The sequence below is a fragment of the Nyctibius grandis genome, chromosome 32, assembly GCF_013368605.1.
Source record: "Nyctibius grandis isolate bNycGra1 chromosome 32, bNycGra1.pri, whole genome shotgun sequence".
NCBI classification, from domain to species: Eukaryota; Metazoa; Chordata; class Aves; order Nyctibiiformes; family Nyctibiidae; genus Nyctibius; species Nyctibius grandis.
Window position 1 is genome coordinate 930,175 of NC_090689.1, and position 15,003 is coordinate 945,177.

At 39.3% G+C, this 15,003-nt stretch overlaps 1 protein-coding gene across 1 annotated transcript; it reads right to left on the reverse strand.

Annotated features, from left to right (window-relative positions):
• Positions 1–701: 701 nt before the first annotated feature.
• Positions 702–14,220, reverse strand: LOC137675196 (claudin-7-like). Its single transcript, XM_068421185.1, has 5 exons — positions 14,001–14,220; positions 5,295–5,459; positions 5,062–5,143; positions 2,191–2,301; positions 702–801 (listed from the first exon to the last, which is right to left on the reverse strand). The coding sequence occupies exons 1-5, from the start codon at positions 14,218–14,220 to the stop codon at positions 702–704; spliced, it is 678 nt and encodes a 225-aa protein (XP_068277286.1).
• Positions 14,221–15,003: the final 783 nt, after the last annotated feature.

Below are 15,003 nucleotides of genomic sequence, written 5' to 3' on the forward strand. Positions count from 1 at the left end.
GCTGTGTTTGGTTCATTCTGTATCATTTATCTTTGGTATCTGCATTACAACCAACAAGAAATCTGTTGCACATCTGCAGATTTGGAGGTGAGTGGTTGTTAGGGAATTTTTTTGTAGCCTTTATAACTCTTGACTATCATACATAATATGAATTTCAGTACAACATGAGACTTCAAGCCCACAGTATACAGACTATATCCTTATTACTGGGCAGGATACCACTTATCAGAAAATCTGTTTCAGTCAGTGGGTGGAATAAAGTTTATTTCCTGTCAAAAGCTAAAGCTGCTAAACAAAAGTAGGAAGCTAAACATTAATGAATACACAATACATTTCTAACTGTGAGGCATATTTACTTGCAGTCAGCTACAGCATATCAGTTCCGCATTTTTGAGTCAGCTGAAATAGATACAGTTGCTCTTGATTGTCAGGATACACTGCACTGTGGTTAAATTTTACCAGGCTTCTCAGCATGCAGAAGACCTTCATGCCGCGGGTTTTCACATCACAGCATTTTCTATAGAAACATTTTAAAACCATTCCTGGAAAACCACTCCTATTTACATTAAAAAACCATACCTCTTTGTACTGCTCCAAATTAAGATGAAAGATTGGAACTTGGAACCGGAACCGTGGAAGTAGTTCACTTCTTTATTTGAGTTCATAACCTGATAATGTTACAAGTGATGTAAACGGTAAGTTTAGACATACTCCTTGTTGCTTAGGATTGTCTCAGTGTTCTTGGTGTAAATGCGCTGCTGCTGAGCTGCCTGGCCTGCTGAATATGCGTATTTGTTGCAACTGTAAATTGGGGGGGGGGGAAAGATACAAAATAAGAGGTATTACACACAGGTCCACAGTTTCAGATACTTAGCAAGTTACTCATTTAGGTCTGTATCCAACCCACCCATAGCACATACTTCACAAAGGTGCAGAAATTAGAGGCCTATTGTTCTCATCAGTCTTGTCGTTAAGGGGAAAGGGATGGCTCTTTGACAGGCAGCACAGCCATCTCCCTCGTAACCAGAAACACACTCTGGATTCCTAACTCACGTGTGCTCTTCCTCGAGGCATTTTAGTCAAGTCCCTGAAGCAGAAGCAAACCTAGACCTCAATGCCTTTGCAAGCTGCAGTTTTTAATACAAGAATCAAGATGATGAGAAAGGAAAATAGAAGTATCTTCAGCCAACTCCTTCAACTGTCATTCGTCATGTTGAACTTCTGTTTCATGCATTAGTTTTACCTGAATTTTCAAGACATTTCAGGATACTTGGTACTTTGTATCAAAGTATGGTGAGTGAGATCTAAAGTCCAATGCGGCTGACGAAATATTACCATAAAACTTAAATGGCTTCAGATTAGGCAATGGAGAATCAGAGGAACACGCTCCTTTATTATGTATTTTGACAGAACTTTCCTAAGATTAAATACAGCAACAGTGAAAGTGCTTCTTCCTTCCATGTTATCACCCCCTCAAGCTTAGCCAGTACAGCCTCCAAACCATTTGGGTTCTTCTGGGTAGATACGGACCTCTGCTATTTCTGACAATGTCATCCCTCTCCTTCAGAAAGGGACCTTCTGTATGTGTGAATAATTTAAGATTGGAAAAATAAAAATCCTGGCAAGGTTAAATCTTGAGGCCAGAAATCTCAACTTTTCTGATTTGATGTGCAATAAGACATTTCCATAAGGAATGAGAAAAAAAATCATATCCGTCTAATGATCAATTGGATATGCTTTGGGAAGGAAACGCCATTATACTTTCTGCAAATTAAATGGTGTTTGAATGTTTCAATAGTAGTGAGTATTGCAGAAAAACTTGATTATAATACACTATATTCTTTGATATACTTTTTGCAATAGATAGTTCACTCTTTCACTGCACGTTTTCATCGTGTAGATCTTAGAACCATCAGCAGTACCCAGAGTTACCAAATACAGTTATAGGTGACCACTGATGGCAAAGTATCAAGACCTACACTATCCGGGAGGTACAAGTATTTGGGACAGTGTTCCCCACCATCACGAGTCTGTGCCATACCATAGCACTGAATTAACAGGTACAATTTCCTGTTTGTACTTTATATGGCTACAGATATGTACCAGAGGGTGAGAGAGAGAGAAGAGTATACAGGTAGGGAATGGTATATAATTGACAGCTACTATTTCAACTGATAAATCCAAGGTTACCTGTAAGCCTGTTTCTTCTTCCCTTTGCATGAACAGGTCAGTAAGATCCCACCAAGCATATAAAGAACAGATCCAGCCCAGCCTAAGTACAGAGCATCTCCTAGTTCATACCTGAAACACAAAAGATTTTACGGAAACAGCATATAATAGGATCACAAAGCCACTATTTTAGTCTGAGTCATAAGGTGCACAAGTCATGCAAACAAACAAGTTCTAGTCTGCATAAAGATCAGCTAACTGAAAGGTACTTCAACAGATAACAGAGGAGAACGGATCTGGCTTTGTGTCTGTTCAGTAAAGCTCTTATGTGCTCTGCCAAATCAGTGACAGAACAGAAAGTACTAAGCAACAGAAAGATAAGTAGCAATAAATATTTGCGTATATTTAAGAAATTGTTGATAATAAATGATAATGATATAACTTCTGTGCAGTCCACAACACTTATTTTGCCCTTGTATTGGCTGTGCCACTGAAGTCATTTTGTGAAACTGAATGATTCAGACCTTACCGTCTGTGTCATGAGAAAAGGCTAACCATAGAAATCAGTTTTCTGTGAACACAACACTAGATCACCTACAAGTAGCTATTTGTATAGGGCTAGTTTTCAGACTTATGTATCCTAAAGACTATTCAGCACTCTCTGTGGTTATATGGCTGAAATACATTTATGAATAGTCCCAGGTTGAAAAAGAATTGTTCCCCATTTTACTGTACAAAACTACACCCTCTAGTCCAGTCCAAGAAATTCACTGTTAATGAATTTGACGCAAAGACTAGACACAACTGAGGCTGGGAAAGTCTGGCAGGAGTTTTGCAAAAAGGGGAAAACAAGTGTTTGGACAAAGACTATATCCACAATATGGCTGTACCTCTGTGGTCTGAGACACAAGAGCAAAATAAGTGTCACAGACTGCATAGAAGGTATACTGAAACCAGATATGTGTTTTTTCTTTCCACTTGTAAACACAGAATCATTATTTAAGTGTCGAAGTTTCTGACTCCAGCATTAACTGCTAACAGGAAGGTTTCACAGGTTTACACAGGTTTGCTGCTCTCCATGTTCCCATTGCACGTTGGAGCCATAAGCAGAGCTGGTTTAGGTGCTTTCCAAACATAGAACAAAGAGACAATCATTGTCTCAAATAAACAGGGCTGGAAATTGCTGGAGGAATTCTAAGGAACAATCAGGGAGTGTTGCCCAGTGCATGCAATCATCTCTGCTCACTAGTTACCTACAGACTGGGATCCTGTAGACACCATACCAAAGGAAAGTATACAGGAGGGATCTGCAGGAGAACTTGTGTTGCCTTCCCAGCTATATGAGAAATTTCTCTAAGACTTAACAGTGGTTAACTTACTAATTTGCTGAAGTCGGGTCAAAAATATGCAATTTGAAAAAACAAATTTGCCAGTCTCTTAAGAGCGAAGATCAATAGTGGCCTGCAACTGAATTTAAACCCATCTCAAAAAGTCCAAGGTGCACAAACTTCCTCAAGAGCATGTCTGGCTTTACCAATGATCAAAGTTAATTCACTAAGAAATGCTTAGTGAATCGATAGTCTTAAGCATGAAGTTTAGATATTAAAAAGAAAAAAAAAAAGATTTCTTTAGCTACTGAATGCAAACAATCTGGTAACTGATTAACGTGCATTGATGTTGAAGCCCCAAAGCTATACCAGATAACTATAAAACTTACTAACTACCCCACTAACTGAAATTCCTTATCAAGAGTTGTTTCGGTCCTCTAACGTATTTATTACCCTTCATATAATTCTCTCAAGGGGATATAAAACAACAAAAAAGTATTCACAAGTGCAATTTCTGTGTAAGTGCTTGTTTGAAAACACAAGGAAAACTGACAAACACCCAAAGCAATTGCTTAAAGTACTTTGATTCATAACAAAGCATTTCACCTCTGACTTCTCTGAATTGATCCTCAGGAGGAAACTTACCAAACAACACTTCAAATATGATCCTAGCAACTAAAGGTTTATGGTTTACTGATCTAAAAATTATATACTCGGTAGAGATACGAGCAAATTATAAATGTCCCCTCGTCCCCAAACTAGCTCTCTCATGTTCCACAGACAATACATTATGTTTCCCTCTCCCTTTTCCCCCTTCTCTGAAGGAGAGCCCTGGTCCCCTCCACCCTTGTTCCTCATTGCTAAATCTATTGACCTAGATAAGGTGCCATAAGCGGGCACTTGGTTTTGAAGACTGTTGCTTTTATATCAGACAAGAATAAGGGCTTTTATATCTTGAAACCTGTTTGTGCGCAATTGTATGAGTTGATAGTCCCACAAACCTCGCCTCATTTTAATTCATAAGGCAAACAAATGTTGAGCTGTTAATATATAGTGAAAAATAATTTTTTGCTTCTTTAAGACAAGCAGCACACTTCAGTGACATTTCTCAGCTATCTGCAGGTCACTACTATGCAGTTCAAGGAGGTTTCTGTACAGTTTTTAATTTCCTTGTACATCTGAGGCATTGTATTCTAGCCATAGCTGGAATTTTCTACCTCTTTTGGTCTAAATGCTGAAGAAAATTAAGATTTTTTACCTTCTCTTCTTCATAGCATTGAGATGTGCACTTAATTGAGTCTCACAAGAAAATGTAAACACAGTACAGAAACCCCTCAGATGTAGGGATGATATTCCCCACACATTCACCAAACCTTCCAGAAGAGACCTCTCCTCCCTCCCCACCAACAGCAAATGTCTCTGAGCTAAAAAATTTCCCTGAAGACAAATTTTTCCTCCTGTAGAACTGGATAACAGGATCCATCTAGGTTCTGAAACTCTGGAGCAGCTGAGGTTAGTGCAGCTGTCTTTAACACATGATGGTATGACAGATCTATTAACTTACTTGGTTCCAGCATACAATGGGTCAAAAAACTGAGCAGTAACCATCGCAGCATACCAAGAAACAGCCACCATGGAGCAGAGACCTACCAGAAAAAGTTTAAAAAGCACACAGGTGAATGATTCCTTTAATGGCTGTAACAGCTTTAAACCAAGAACAAGTGTTCATTTCATTTAGTCTAGCTGTGAAAGCAATACAAAGTATTGATAGCATCCTCATTTCAGCCTTGATATTACCTCCTACAATAAAGAGAAATCCTCCTGTGACAGCAAACTTCATCTTTCCATCTTCATCGCTCAATCCAACATTTGTGCACTTCAAACCGAGCAGCGAGAGTACTGTAGCTATGAATCCCAAAAGGATGGAAGCAATCATCAAGGCACGGCATGCCTGAATGTGAGCTAAGGCAGAAAAAGAGAAAACAAATCAGGATCAATACAGAAATAAAATTAATCTTGTGCTGAAAAAATAAAAGTGATTAGAGGGAGTGACAAAATTAACAGGAGCAGTAAACAGTGAATCTTGTCCAACTTTGTTATTTGGTTCAGAGAAGCATCCAAACCCTAGTGTGTTTAGCCTTTAAGTCAATCAGACTTCAGAGTTGAGCTACACTTACACCTTATAAGCTCAGTAAATCCTCTTGGGCCTTTAGTAAACCCTGAAAAATTATAGCAAGTCCTTCACAGCTCACATCTTCAAGTCCCGTGAAAATGTGCAGCCATATATATATATATATATGTGCAGCCATACATATATATATATATGTATATATATGGTCATTTACAGGAGCAGGACTTCCTTGCACCTGTACTATTGAGTGCACAGGACACCTCTGAACTGCAGGTCCTACCCAAGGTGTGCAGGGCTTTGCCCCTATAGAGGAATCGGAAAAATACGCCAGTGTTACTGCTTCCAGAAAGAGATGGGAAAGAAAGTGCTCGAGTTAGCAGTGCACTTTAAACTCTGAGTTGGGGTAACAAATGGGAGATGAGTGGATCCAAGAGCTGCAGCACTCCTCTCCTCCCGAGGACATACTCCTGCAGAGAGGTTACAGCTGGTGTGGGCATGTTAGGGAATTCGGTATGCTGATGATTCTGCATCGCTTAATCTCATGGTCTTCACACTTAGGTATCGATTGCACAAAAACAAGGACCAGATTATTAACCAGCCTAAGAAGGAAGGTCAGACAGGGACTTTGGGCTCCTTTAAAATGGCACTCTGGCTTTGGCGGGTTCCAGGTGAAATGGCATTTTGGCACCTTTGCTGTGAGATAAACATGCCAAGTATCACCAATCTGGCAGGCCTTGGCTGCTAACCACACACCAAAAGGGCCTGAACTGGGCTGTGTCTGGACCGTCACCTCGTTGATGCTAGTATTCAAGCTCACGCTCTGATCACCTCCATGTCCTTCATGGTAGTAGGCTCTCTAGCTCTGTAGTGGAGTGAGCCCGTAACACTCCAGACAACAAAAATCAGGCACAGAAACAGGCGGTGAAGTGATAGATTCCCACTCAGATTCAGCGGGCTGCATGGCTTTATGTGGCTTAAGAGTATTGGTCCTGCAAGCTTGAGAGTTACCAAAGACAGTAATAAGCAGTCATGAGATAAATACACAGAAGCATTAAAGGATATCATTGTTCAAGGAATTAATGTTTTGTTGAGCATCAATTTTAAAATTTTCTGGGAAAAAAAAATACAGACAGTAATAAAAGTGGAAAGACCCCTCAAAGTGCCATAAACAGTTTAAAGTTTTTGTCTGCAGAAGATACAGTTAGGACAAGCACTCAACTCCGACGCTGCTGTGTAGTTTAGGATCTCACACCCTGGCAGCAGGACTTACCCATAGCAGGGATCCAACAACTTACATTTCGGGTCTTTGGGACTCCAGCAGCATTAGATGGGACTCCCCTTATCTTTCCAGGACACACAAGCATACCCTCAGGCTAACTGCTTGCAAGCCAATGGCTGTATTATTTTAACAAAAGAGATTTCATACCATACCCTCTTTGTACCACAATACAATAACCTCAACAACAGCCTTAACTGAGGAGCTTACTTCACAGTCTAGAAAGCTCAACTTTCTGTTGTCATCATCTTAAAAATGAGCTTATTGAACAAGAAACAAAAAGTCAGTTAATTTTATTAAGCAATTCTAATTGTAAGCAATTATCCTAAATTCCTGTCATTGGAAGAAACACCTATGGAACCTTAAGAAGGAAAAAAAAAAGTTTAAAAGCATTTGGCAGCTAACTAATTGCTTTATTTACATTTGATCCAGTTGTGACTAGATAGATAGTGCTAGCTAGACACAGTGGTCAGTCATGGTTTCAATATAATGCAATATTGCTTTAAAAAAGATCCTCAGTTCAAACATTGTGAGTTGGGCTAATGGCTTGCTGAATTCAAAAGCTTTAAATCTGTTTAAAAGAACCAAGTCTGATATTTCCCATGCACAAAACAAAAACCAGAGGTATACCACATAGCTGCCAATGAGGAAACCTTCACAGGAAATCTTTATGGCCCTTCTGATGAGAGGTAACAAAGACACTTTTGTTTTTTCTCTTCCCCCCCCCTCCCCTCAATCCCTGGCATCTTCTGCTGCAGCTGTTTCAGCTAAGTTTCTAAACAGCAATTTGAAACACACTAAAGCGAACCATGATAATTTTTAGTCTGCCTTGGCTCATACCTGCAAGTGCTACAGACATTTCTTGGAGGTCCCACTATTTGCTCAGTTTCTTTCTCTTTCCCCACTTTCTTTCTCTTTCCTGGTTTGCCCACTCTCGACTTTTTCCACAATTCAGTGTCTTCTAACTTGTTTCTTTTTCAGTTCTCCTTTCTAAAACCCTTTTTTCTCTGCAAGTCCGCAAGCTGCTTTTCCCTTCCCCTTCCAATACCCCTCAAACATACTGCCAGCTTCTCAACAGAGTACCTGATCTCCAACGGATCAAATTTAACTTTCACAAATTCACTTTCAGAGCCTAGTCTATTAATTTACTTTCTGTCTGGCCCCATGTTTCCTCCCTGCTGACTCCATGTTGTTATCTGCAGTTCTCCAGGAGCCTTGCTCTTGCTCGCCTTCCTTTCTCTTTTGCTTTAGCACATCCACTCATGATGCTCTTTTCACACACACACCCCTCCCCAATTTCTTTAAAACATTTTTTTTTTTTTCTCAGCAGCTGCAAGATGCTGACCTGACACAGCCCATCGCACACATCTGCACACATGGGAGCTCTGTGATGCTCTCAGAGGCAGCACCTCGTGTAAATACATCAGTGACAAGATGCTGCCTAGAGTCAGTAGCAGTTAAGTTACGAACCAGCCCTTGAAGGGTTTAGACATGAACCAAATGCACACTCACATGAGCACTCTGCAGAGAATAATGTCCAATGGACATGATCCTGCTAGTGCTGAGCCTAAGTTTATATAGGGTTATGTTCTTCTTAATACACACATGCATTTTAAAACCAATTATTAGATAACACTGAGAGATGAACAGAATATTCCCTAAATACTAAACACAGACAGTGCTAGAGAATTGCAACGCTAGTATCAGAGCTGGTCAACAACATCAGTTTATTTCAGACTGAGAGAGAAAGTGAATTTAATACCTCATTACCACTAATCCTATATTACACATTCTTCAGATTAGGACTATCCTCCTTCCTATTTAGTTGAGCCACCTCCCAGTGTAGATTCAACTAAGTAGGAAGGCATTTTTATTCTGGGATAAGCATCTATACACTGAATTATTCAAGATTAATAAAAACTAGCTTTACCGTCTACAAACATGCTTGCTGTTCACAGAATATTGCCTTAGTTGAGCACTTGAGGACAATCCACAATTTTGCTGAAGACTGATACAGAGTACAGGAGCCAGCAGATCTAAATTTCCTGATATTTAGAACCAACAAGACATTAGTTAACAAGTCCTGACAAGTATATTAATTTATAACATATACTCACAATATAATATGCATAACATACTCGTCGTATTGCTTGCATTATCTATGCTTTTCAGTCTCAGCACGCAAAAACCACTATCACTTCTTAGCTATAAATAGTATTTCTTACCTATTACATGAAAAACTCCAGCTACAGTACATTGGCTACCAAGTATTGCAAAAGAAGGCCTATACAATAATTCCAAATAAACATGGAACTGTCATAAGATGTGTTTAAAAATGTCTCCTACTAATTCCTCCCACAAGATGCTAGAGAAGAGATTACACCATGCTTAAAATGCCTATTAAAATAAATGCCTGATCAAGTGACTTCTTTTGCCTTATTTTATAGTCTCTCCTAACGCGTTTGACACGTTCTGCTGCTTAAGAGAGATTTTTTTATTACTTTAACCCACGAAGTCCTTCTTGGCCAGTTATTTTCCAGTACTACCAGACTACCAAAACAAAAGCCTTACTAGTTTTTTCCAACAAATTTTTAAGCAATACAAACAAGACTGTGCAAAGTGACATACCAGGCAGTGCAAGCATAGAGTCAAATTCTCTGCAGTTGGATACTCCAGTGCTGTCTTCTGCACAGCTCTTCCATAGGTTTTCAAACAATGTAGACGTTGTGATCACACTACCATGTACAGTGGAGACCTTCCAGTAATTATTCGGCAAAGTAGCTCCAATAATTGCCCACCCACCCAAACACAAAAGAAAACCAACAATTTCCAACGCAGCAGTCATGCTTGTGAGTAGTAACAGTTAAATACCCCTATAATTAGATTACAATCAAGTGAAGCCTTTCAGAAGCCTCCTTGCTGTTTTATCTCTGGGTTTCACTCCAAAATGAGGCTACCTTTGCTCTTTGCTCAGCCCCAGAGATAAGGCTTACAGTGCATGACAATAAGTGGGAGCAGTTCATGATAAACATATTAACGTTTAAAAAAAAATTACAATATTAATTCTTTTTCTAATGAGAAGTGACAAAAGAAGCCTATTCTTAGTCTCAGCCTATAAAGTCCGGTCAGTATTCCTACAAAAATATCTTGTAAGAGTGATAATACTGGCAAATATTTTATTTCTGTCTCTCCTCTGAAGTCAACTAGGGTTTACACAAGAGTAAAACTGTTCGTAATTTTATTATTGATCTCAAATCAAAAAGCTTTACTGTGTTATTTTCTTGATGACTCAAGCATAAAAAAGCTTGAGAACAGGAACTTTATTCTGTTGCTAGAAAATTTAGCACATTTTTTGGAGTTATGGTCATAAGTAATCCATAGCAACTGTACTGACAGCTTCTTTCACAGGAAGGTTCAGTCTGTGGATGAGTGGTTTCCATTAATAATTTACAATACTATTGATCTATAGTTAAACACAGTCAGTCTTAAAAATAGTCCCACTTACACTGGAATACAGTTGTAATACTGTATGTTTCACGGAAATGAAATATAAGGAAATGAATGAGCCAGCGTATCTCAAGAGGAATAAAATGATGAAGGAAAACAGCTATATGAAAAATAATACATATCAGCTGACTGCCTCTGTTTGTCAGAATATGTTAGTGGTAAAAAAAAATCTATTCTACGCAAAGTAGAAGTATGTTAAACTTGGTTTACTTGCTTCTGCTCTTGACTAGACAAAATCATAGACTCAATTCACATCACCTACTAATGTTAATACCTTAAACTGTTTGTATCCAAATGGGGTTAACCATCTCTTGCAGTGATAACTTGCTCTTATCTCCAGGAAATGGAGTCAGAGTTTCTTCATAAAATAATCCTGCTATGACGTGACATGGTAACAGATTCACGGCATTTACACAGACTACAAGAAGGATTAGCCGTTGAGGAAGTCACAACTTGCCCATAACATATATCCAGGGTTTTTTTTTCAAAATTCACTGGTCACTTTGAGCTGATGCTGTAGGTTGGTAGGCTCAGCTGCAAAAGGATACTACAGTGCCACCGCGACATTTTTTTGCTCCCTTGGCAGCCAAGAGGATCACTGCCATTGATTTAAATAAGGACAGATTTGGTAGAACGGCCAGTGTGCAGCTCTGTACTTGTGACCTTTTAAAGAAACTAGATGGTGTGTGGTAAGAATTGATCTTCTCGGGTGACTTTTACTGAATTCCCTCGTTCTGCTAAGTCATTGCAATTTGAAAAATGATGGCATGGTAAAATGAACACACTGTACCAGTAAACTGGAGTATCTGCATCCCATTAAAAGCTCTTCAAAGAGTTTCAAATTAATTTATTCATACACCCTGGTGACCTCAGTGATCACTTCTGCTGACAGCACTTGCAAAGTTGAGTTTAGTTGGGAACTTGAATCAAATGTCCCCAGATTTTATACTGCTGCCAAGGATAAAAAAAAAAAAATCTAAGAATTTCAGTTTTTAATGAATATATCTTCCTAATTAAGAAAACTATTTCAACAGGCAGTCATAATGCACACACACACACATATATATATATACAGACAAGATTAAACTGCAAACCTGGAATGCATGAGTTTTTCCTATATGGCACCAGGCATTTTAATCAGTCCCTTAAGGAAATCACTCTTCAGTGGTGTTGAAGAACATAAGGTTATGCTTCACTAGATTTTGTAAACTATGGTTTGGTAAGTGATGGACATAACAGCAAATGCTGCTCTGCAGGAGGCTCTGCATCAGCAGAGTAAAGGAGTTGGTGTTGATAGCTTCACTCAACACCATCCATGACTTGGGAGTTTTCCTTCAGACTTGTTCTAACCTGGCCAGGTGAACTGAACACCCATCAACAGCTGGAAGTCAAGAGGTGTGTTCCTGGAGCACATTTCCCTGCTTTGCTTCAGCCACAAAGAAACCAATTTGCACACTCCAAGACCACTCTGCAATGCAAACCAAGCACAGTAAATGGGAAAAATCGGAAAATTCCCTACAAAAGTGTACTCCTGATGTAAGTAAAATTCTAATATTGACATGCCAAGATGTGACCTTACATGACCAACAGAGAGAACTTGCTCCTAACGCCTCTGATATTCTCAGAACAGAGCATATTTGCATGTAATATGCTTGAGAGGGGGTTTATAGGTAGAAACAGTATTCTTTAAAAATCAGATCAGCCAATACAGTTGGGAAAAAAAAATACTGAAAATATTAACCCCCTAAATGTTTGATCAACATGAGCTGTACCTTTTTGATCACCTCTGTAGATTTGTTTCAAGACGCAGGAATGCTGGCTGAGCACTGTAGAAAGAGAAACAGCCCTGCGACAGACAGCAATTACTCTCCAGGCAGCCACATGACATGCCCATCAGTTGGCATGAGGAACCCCATGACGATTTTTAGGGGACACGCAGCTCTTTGAGCAGCTGAAGATGATCCACCAAGCCCTGCCAACCAGGGGTCCTCTTTTCCAATTATGGGGGCTACAGGAAGGGGAGGAAAAGAACCCCTGGGAGGCGAGTGCTTCAGATCACCAGGAAATCTTCTGTTCCTCAGAATATTTTCTTTCCATGTTAGGTGTAATGAAACTGCATTTAAAAAAAAAGGAGGCTGTCCCACATAGACTCTGCTTGTCTTCTTAACAACAGGGCTGAAATATCTGTTACAGAAGGCAAGGTAGAGCTGCCACACCACCTTAAGCATCCATGCCATCTTCTTACCACGTATGAGAACTGAAGGATTGTTGGCCCCATCTCATCACTCTAATTTCCAAGAATCATATCTAAGTTTCTAGATGAAACTTAGGCATCCTGGTATCTACATAGAGGAAATGTTAGAGAGGAGCAGAATGGGTACCAAAACCGTATGAAAAGCTGACATTGTCTCTGATGCAATGAGTAGTGTTTTTAAAATCCTTGGAAGGATATGATTAGCCTCCTTTTGAGGCTACAAATTCCAACCTTCTTACAGGATGCTGATACTTAAACTGGCACCATCGTCATGAAAGGATATGAGGCCACCGAAGCCAGGGCCCTGAGGAAAAACCACAAATATGCCAAATCTTGAGAGTTAAACTCTCACATCTTAGAGGTCTCCCTTACAGCTAGGCAGTTCTGACTTAAGTGGAGTCCATGTCTGTGTCAAGAACAACAAGCATTCATAGCTGTGAGAGGTGTATTTGTTAAGTTTGAGCACTGCACATCAGGAATAAATCAGCTGGAAGGAGTCCAGACAAAGAGCAATGACAGTAATCAGGAATCTATAAAGCAGGCAAGGCTTGAAGAAATTATTCCATTCCACTCGTAAAGTGACTGCACAATACTGAAAGTTGTAAAAGAATAAATGCAAAGTTCTGTTTATGACAGAAAGCTTAACAAAACACCAGTTTTCAAAGGCTATACTGTTACTATTCCTACACTCAGTCTTCTGAGGAAAGAACTTAAATGTTGGTACTTCCTAGTCCTTTACCATAAAAAAAGATGTTTACAGAAAGATATTTTAAAAATCCAGAATAATCCAAACAAATAATTTTCAGTCCCTACAAAGACAATTCTTCTCTTTCTATTTGCAGATAAACTACCCTGCTAGCACAGTCTACCTCAGAAAACACAAAAGCATCAGTTGCACAGATGTAGTGTAAGCTGGCCACCTCTGAGAAATTCCAGACCAAATACACAGATCTAGCATAATATATCAAACAAGTTCTGAAATATCTATGAAACCCTGTCTCACACCAAAGCACAAACAAGCACCAGCACTCATTGACCTATGATCTATTTGTAGTTAAGAATTAGGCCGAGTAAAAGGATACTATTATTTCTTCCAAAACACAACAGAGATGGCAATAAAGCCACAGCAGGTACTGAGTTGAACCGCAAGGTGAAGCATAAGGGTTTCGCTGGGGCTCTTTAACCTGTCTGCAAGCACTACAGGACAAATCCTGTCCATACAGCCCCTCTGTGACAACCACAGTATACGCTGTCCAACCGCGCTAACGTGCTGTCCAGAACGAAGGAATAAAACTACGTCCCTGGATTTTATATACATATGCCACGTGCACTTACTGGCTGAACTCAACATGTAGCGGAATTTCTTGCACTGTATTGATCCAGAAGCAGTCACTGCACAGTCCATCCAAAGACCTTCAGAAATCCAGTCTGCAGTAACTAGCACTGTGGCGGTGTCTGAAATTTTCCATCTGTTAGACATGGTGGCAAAAAGTAAAACAGTGAATCCTGCTAAAGCTAGCAGCAATGCACAAATTTGTAGAGACGATGACGCCATTCTTCTGACAGAAGTTGTTTTCAAAGCAGTCTCCCAAAATTTCTGGTATTAGAAACCTGTTGAAAGAGTTTATACACATACAGTATATGGAGTTATCTTTACACAAGCCTGACCTCTACAATAACATCAAAAAGACACCTACCTACAAAATAATTTATCACATAAGGGAATTGTAGAACTGGAATCTAAATCTCATTAAATAATTGGAATACTTAAATATTCTATGACATCTGAGTATTTTCTTAGGAACATTTTTATTACTGTACATGTTAACCACAAAAAATACCAACAGAGCAAAACCAGAGGACCCAACTGAGGAATTCTCTGATTCGAATTTGCCATGTTTCATCCGTCCTTTACTTGTTTGCTAACTCAAAATTCTTTTAAAATTAAAACTATCAAATGCTTTAATAAATTATTCATCGCCTAATTACAATGCCTATCAATACAAACTTAAAACCAAGTAAATTTTGATACTCACGTTTACGATATGTTTCTAACCCGGTTCATCTACCTTCCTGCTAGACAGTAGTGTCAGCACTTTGTGAGGACTGGTTTGATCAAACCAGTAAAAGTTTCGTACTCTTTAAGACCTTTCCCCCCATTCTAAAAATCAAGGACCCAGGGCCAAAGCTCTGCCCGACTGTTGCACAAAGGCTCAGGCATGGCTTTTTTGCTGCAGCAAACTTTCAGTGAAATGGACAACTCGAATAAGAAAATTACAACAAAATCATGTATGTTAGTACCAAAGATGCTCAGATTAACCTGCCAACCACTGGCATA

Bases quoted from the DNA above. Each gene is read 5' to 3' on its own strand.
- LOC137675196 (XM_068421185.1), bottom strand. From the start codon at position 14,220: ATGGCGTCATCGTCTCTACAAATTTGTGCATTGCTGCTAGCTTTAGCA. The intron at 2,302-5,061 runs GTAAGTTAATAG...TTTGTGTTTCAG, and splicing joins CCATTGTATGCTGGAACCAA to GTATGAACTAGGAGATGCTC. The intron at 802-2,190 runs GTAACCTTGGAT...CCCAATTTACAG, and splicing joins AAGAAGAAACAGGCTTACAG to TTGCAACAAATACGCATATT.